This window comes from Lycium barbarum, chromosome 10, assembly GCF_019175385.1.
Source record: "Lycium barbarum isolate Lr01 chromosome 10, ASM1917538v2, whole genome shotgun sequence".
In the NCBI taxonomy this organism is placed as follows: Eukaryota; Viridiplantae; Streptophyta; class Magnoliopsida; order Solanales; family Solanaceae; genus Lycium; species Lycium barbarum.
Window position 1 is genome coordinate 115,099,425 of NC_083346.1, and position 6,995 is coordinate 115,106,419.

General features: G+C 34.5%; 1 protein-coding gene across 1 annotated transcript; it reads right to left on the bottom strand.

Moving 5' to 3' along the window:
• Positions 1–987: 987 nt before the first annotated feature.
• On the bottom strand, positions 988–3,139 carry LOC132614476 (protein SOSEKI 5-like). The gene is made up of 4 exons (XM_060328932.1): positions 2,720–3,139; positions 2,210–2,279; positions 1,855–2,115; positions 988–1,615 (listed from the first exon to the last, which is right to left on the bottom strand). The coding sequence occupies exons 1-4, from the start codon at positions 2,940–2,942 to the stop codon at positions 1,285–1,287; spliced, it is 885 nt and encodes a 294-aa protein (XP_060184915.1). The 5' UTR covers positions 2,943–3,139; the 3' UTR covers positions 988–1,284.
• Positions 3,140–6,995: the final 3,856 nt, after the last annotated feature.

Genomic DNA, 6,995 nt, shown 5'->3' on the forward strand with positions numbered 1-6,995 from the left:
GGGTACTACTTGCATACCCCTACCGCCATCGCTCCACGACACGTGCTCATAATCACTTGGTTCACAAAAAAACAACAAACAAGGTGTGATGGAATAAAAAAAGACTTGAAGTAAAGCAAACGCTCTTTAGTAATTTCAAAACTGTATTCCCCGGTAACGACGTCAAAATTTGATACACTCAAATTACACCTAACAAATGGCGTAAAGCGGACGTTGTCAAATATAGTAACCCAACTAGGTTGGGGTCGAATCCCACAAAGAATAGGGTGTGAAAAGGTTAATATTGTAGTGTATTACTTGACTTTCGATCTTTGTTCGTATTCCCATAAGTTTGTAAAAGAGTTTTGTGTTTACTAGTTATTATGATTGGATTGTAATTAATTGGAATAAAAGAAAAACCAAGGATGTGTCCCCCATTAGATGAAGTGTAATGATACGGGTGTTAATATAATATACTTCTAATGGATTATTGTATGAATGCACTTAACCTCTAATTGACTTCCTAATATTTCTCAATAGTTTGAAAATATTTCTCTTTATGATTTTCCCAAATATAAAAGAGTAGATATGAATAACGGTTAATATGTGTCAAGTAAACTCCTCTTATTCCAAAATGAATTTATTAAACGAGGGTTAACGCCCCGAGTCTTGCTACTCATTAAGACTAAACCCTAACTCACTTTCCCAGTAAAGTAATGTTTTATTGCGTAAGTTAATGTTTGCAAGCATCAACTAACATTGAAGAATAAAGAAGTAAACCCAAACCACCCATTATACATATATTAATAACAAATACTCATTCACATAAAATGATGATGTTTGCAAGCATCAACTAACATTGAAGAATAAAGAAGTAAACCCAAACCACCCATTATACATATATTAATAACAAATACTCATTCACATAAAACTCATCATTAGATTCACAACCTTAGTATAAAATTCAGCTACTCATAGTACTTAATGCAAAACAAAGTATTAAAGAAGCTGGTAATGCTTATAATTGAATAAAGAAGATGAAAAGTATTAAAAGAGTTTTTTACATCACCAAAGGTTATGGTAGAGTGGTGAATACTCATCCATCCTTAATCAGATGTATCGAGTTTCAGGAGTATAGAGTTGTCTTAGATAGAGAGTGTTTGACCCCAAAGTGGAACTCCCGACAGAATTCAAATTAATCGAGATCCAAAATAAGTACCGAACACCGGGCGAGAAACAAAAAAAAATTGTATTTTACACCAACAGTCTATATTACTAAACTCTTATCTTAAATCAAATAATAAATCAATATTTGGTCCCATTTTTGCCTTTTACTATGGTGGACGATCCACAAGTGATAAGCTGCATCACAACTCTAGAAGCACTCATTCCACCACTACTAAATTCATTCTCAGCCGTTTGATCTCCAACATTAACGTACTTCGACCCACTACCACCGTCCACTCCGTCGGAGCTAGACATCGACGGCGGAGACAATTCTTCTCTGCTCAGCTCCACACTCTTGTTCTCCTGCCCCCTCACAATTCCAGCCTTCCTTCGCTTCTCCTCCGTCTGCGTCGCCACCGACATGGATTTTCCAGCCATTTCTCTGCTTGACTCGCACTTGTACACTAGTCTGTTGATGGAAAATATTTTATTCATAAACTCATAAATCTTTGAATGTACATACATTCTCTAATCCTCACAATTTCTACTATATCAAAATAGCTAGCAACACGTTATTTATAATAGTGCAAAACCTAATCTCCCTAGGAACTAGAAAATATAATCCTATATTATTTTGACTAGAAATTTTATTTAGACATGAATTAAATAAATTTGATTTCTACAACTTTAAATTATTTTTTCCAACACCTGTACTCTTGTTGAGGATTTTCAAATGAACTCCACGACTGATTCCTCCTCCTCCTAGCCTTAGTCGAAGAAGAAGAATCATGATTTTCACCTGAATCGGAAGGTGATTTCCGCGATTCAGGTAACGAAATCTCACAAAATTGTGAACTCCTTGAAGTTTCTAGAAGCTCCGATCCTTTGAGAACATAATCGTGTCCGTTCGTTGGATGAATCAAGTCGTTCTCAGATACATCGTGCCACACGTATCCATTTTTGTAGCTCCTGCAGATCATCAATATTGGAACACAAATTATATCCGAAACTAAAATTCTTTGGTATATCTCAACTGAAAGAGAATTTGATACAGATTTAGTACCGCTTGCAGGACCAAGAGAACAAATACGCCATGCCTTTTCCTCTCAGAAAATTCAACCGATTTATCACATCTGAGAATAAGAAAAATTCAATCACTCTCTATTTGAAAACACTATGAATGTAGCAAACCCCTAGGAAGGATGTTGTTAGTTAAACTAGAACAATATTGATCAAGAACAAGTAAAACAGAAAAACCTTTCTTATTCTAGTCCATTTACTAGCTCAATAAAGGACTTCTCATTGTAAAGAGGAAGGAAAGACTTCCTACCACCAATAAGGGACATTTTACATTTCATAGAAGACAAAAGAGAGGTGAGAGAAAATGAGCCCATAAAGAAACTTTGACTTTGTATTACCAATCAAGAAATTACTACACAAGGAATACATAAACCCCACAGATGCTACTTAACGAAATTAACCGAGACTAGTATAAGGTAAATTTCGACCAAAACCTGTAGCAACCGCCTTGGGAGGATGCCAATATGAATCATAGTGAATTTATTGTTATTACCTCTGAGATAGAGTCCATCTGAAGAAGAGAAAGGAACTTCGATGAAATGAGGATGCTCAAGTTGGCCATTTCTGGATAGATAATATATAACAGGAACACTTTTCAAACCCTTATTAGGTTTTGGTTCAATCCAAATGATGTTTCTTTCAGGAGAAGAAGTCTCCTTGTGATTCCATATCTTAGGGATCAATACCTCAGTGCTTGCTCTGGAATTCGAACTCATTGGACTGCCTTGATCAACTCCAACTCTTCGCCGGAAATTTGTTTTTAGCGCGTTTTCAAACCAAAAGGTCAGGTAAAAAAGAGAGAATCTTGTAAATTGAATTATCCTGAAAATTGATCTAATTTAGTACATGAAAAAAGTTGCAAGCTGTGTTCGACGGGAAGTTTTTGTTTGTAGTTTAGCGGGAACATGCATATATATATATATATATATATATATATATATATATATACACAAAGATTGAGGGATGGCGGGTAAATTGAAGTCCGTGAGAGGATTGATGCAAGTCTAAAAGTAGAGTGGCGTAAATGACGGGAGTTGAGTTTGATGGGATTTGGTGTATTAGTTTAGTGGCAGTCAATATCCTTCAGCTGAAAGGTGTTTTGGCCACATTTTATTTTTGTCACAATGGCCCAAATGAGTTAAATTTATATTATTATTTAAATTAAATTTAATAATTTATATTTATTTAATAATATTTCTATCTTTTCTTCTCAAAGTTTATCTTAATTTAAAATTATATAATAAAGATTATAATAATTTTTACATAAATATAATCAAATTTAAATTAAATTAGTGTGGTAATTTAGCAACTCTCATAGTTCAACTCAAAAGCTGGTGCTGTGTGGCATGTGATGACTAACTATAGTACTGAGATGTGATAAATCGGTTGAATTTTCTGAGAGGATGGCTTGTGGCATCATCACATGCCAAACAGCACGGGTATATTACACTCTTTCCGTTCACTTTTACTTGTCACGTTTTATTTTTTAATATTTTAAAATATATTTTTTCATCATATTAACATGAGATAAATTACAACTTATAGTATTTTTCATATAATTTGTGAACATCTTAATCTTAAACTATTGAATTAATCTGATTCAATTTAACCCTAAAGATTAGTTAAATTGACTTTCGAAAAGAGAAACGTGACAAGTAAAAGTGAAACGGAGAGTTTAAATTTGTCTCTGTTAGTTTAGCTCAGTACAGAGTTTAAGAAATTAAAGAAGACTTTGAATTTTGTAGTTTTAAATATACAACCAAATTGTCTTAAACTAAATATATGTGTAATAGTACCAGATTGTCTATTGAATTTTGTGATCTTAAATATGTCATGTATAATATGAGGAGTAACTAATTGGAGTAGTTAAAAGCTCTTTGCTTCTTTTATGTCGTTTAAAGATTTGCATACCAAACCATCACTTTCTCGGAACCGAGGAAGCCATTTAATTTCTTTCTGGAAAAGTTAGTTATGGACCATTGAATTTCAACCTCGTATTATCCACTATTAGCATGTGGTTGGATGAAAACAGGACATGAATACAATGTAGGAGTTCGGATAGTTACTTACCCCCTGTTTGGACGGTGGTTTTTCGTGGTTCATTAATGTATGGTTTTCTATGAAACTATATCTGTTTCCACTGTTCTTAAAATTATGTGGTATGGTGTTGTAAACCCGTGGTTCATTCCATGGTCATATAACCATGAAAAGTCCCAATTTTTGAAATTACGAATTTGGTGGTTTTTCCGTAATTATGTATTTCATTTTTGTATTATACCCACCCTCCACCCTCCACCCTCCACCCTCCACCTCACGCCCCAACCCTACCACTCACCCCCACCCCACCCCTACCCCTAACTACCCCACTCCTCTGCCACCCACTCCTACGACCCCAACTACTACCCACTATCCCTCACCACCGCCCAACCCCACCCACAACAACGCACCCCCACCCTATCCCACACTACCCACCTCACACCACCCCCCTCCACCACCAACCTCACACCACCCACCCCTCTACCACCACCACCCACTACCCCTCACCACCTCCCAACCCCACCCCCACAACCACTCACCCCCACCCTACCACCCACTACCCCCACTCTCATCCCATAACCACCACCCACCCCTCCATCACCCCCACTCACTACCTACTTACTTTTTAAAGTTCCTATTTTATTCTTTACCTGAGTTTTATTAATATATATATAAATTAATTTCTAATTAAGAGTTAAGGGTATTTTAGTAAACTTATAAGTTATTATACAGTACCATACAGTCAAACCAAACAATACAAATGTTATTAAACCACAACAAACGATACAGTCTATCCAAACATTATGTTCATTAATACAATGCATTAGGGGGAAATAAAAGAAATATGTATTAAAAAAAATCAATATGTACATAAAAAATAAGTTTAACTTTGTATATATAGTATAATTTTTTGGCAAAAGGGATTCCGGTAAACCTCTTCCACCCTACCTAAATATTAAGACATTTATTATATTGAGACCTTTCCCCGTAAGTAACACTTGTTTTCCAAGTTTTGTTCGACCCTAAGTTAAGTAGGGACCTGTAGCAACTTAAGTATCTTGGTTTTGGAAGTTTAATACTCCCTCCGTCTCATATTTCTCATATTACTTGGTCACTTTCTCTTTTGCACATCTCTTAAGAAATCATAAATAAAAGATGTATTTTAATATTCTGTCCCTATCTCTCTCCATTGAATGCATTTTAATAAATATTGATTATTTTCAAAAACATTTAATACTAAGGGTAAGATGAGAAAAATTTAATTAATTTTATCTTGATTTTATAAATGAACAAGTAATTTAGAATATATATTTTTAATAATGAGGTCAAGTAATAAGGGACGGAGAGTAATACTAAAATGATGACAAAACAGAAAGGGTAATTAGCTAGTGAAACACTAAAGCTATATATAAGAAACAAACGAAAGGACTACTACTAGCAGCTCCCAATTAATTGATTTAAAAGAGTTTAATGTGCAGGGTAAAATACCAACATGTTTCCACAAATACATTAGGGAAGTTAGTGAAAAAGACGACCGTAAAGCTCACGGACCAAAGTTCACGCACCTGCCCTAGACTGACTGACTTAATTTTGTGAACACTTCCCATCTTCCCTTTCCCAAAGTCAAAACCTACTCCCCGTGAAACTGGGGTTTCGAAAGTCTCACTCAACAGCAACTTTGGATGTTGCTACAAAAATTTCTTGATTCTATAGCAAATAACAAAAAGAAGTAGTCGGATGTACGAAGTATTTTAAGTTAAGTTAAGGTTAGAGAAGAACCGCATTCCAAGGGGTGTAATTTGAAGTGACAAAATTAGCTCATGATTCGTCCAATTTAGGGAGGTTATTGAGGCTCATTTGTTAAATAGGCCCATTTTGATCCGCCAAATTTAATCCATCCAAAATTTTGGTTGATATGTAATTCAAATTGGCTCATGAGAAATCTTGTCAATTTAAAAAAAAAAAAATTGTTTGATATGTTATATTAGCAATAATAAAGATTTTTTTTATTAGATAATTAAACAAATTATAAAAAAAAAAAAACAAAGAAATTAAAACGTATAAGAGTTGGGCTGGTTGGACTATGACCCATTGTTTAGCCAATTTCATCCCAACTCAGCTAAGGCAACTTTTGGACGAATCAATTTTAGCTCAACCAATTTCAACCCAATTAAATTCCGTTTAAATCGCTCATTTAGCACCCCTAGGTGTAATATTTATAGGCAATTTATCCTGATACAAGCATTAATTGCTTACATTAATAATTTATTTCACAGCTCGAATCAGTAACCTGTAAACCTATTAGTTCCAGGGTAACAATTTTTCGACACTGAAAGTTGACTTTTCAATGATTATTATTTCCTAGACAACTGACACATAATTTAGTGACTTTATTGTTACAAAAATTAATTTTGTGCCTTTAGAATTACAATTGTTAGTTTAGTAATTTTACTATTACAAAAATAGTATTGTTATAACTCTAGTGTTACAAAGAGTAAGTTTAGGACTATCGGTGATATTAACCCATATATTTACCTCCCGTATATGCAGAAACTAATGGCTTGAATTCGTTCATTCTTTAGCTTTTTATTATTTCACTTTATCCCAAATTAAAGTCTCGCATGAACAGGGGCGGAGCCACATACGGCTAAGGGGGTTCAGAACCCCCTTCGGAGGAAAATTATAGATAATCCTTGGACTCCTTCGTGTATTTACTTTTTCATATTTGAACC

Excerpts from the sequence above, each read along its gene's own strand:
- LOC132614476 (XM_060328932.1), bottom strand. The coding sequence starts at position 2,942 with ATGAGTTCGAATTCCAGAGCAAGCACTGAGGTATTGATCCCTAAGATA. Across the intron at positions 2,280-2,719 it reads AGATGGACTCTATCTCAGAG|ATGTGATAAATCGGTTGAAT; the intron begins GTAATAACAATA and ends TCTTATTCTCAG. Across the intron at positions 2,116-2,209 it reads TTCTCTTGGTCCTGCAAGCG|GAGCTACAAAAATGGATACG; the intron begins GTACTAAATCTG and ends GATGATCTGCAG.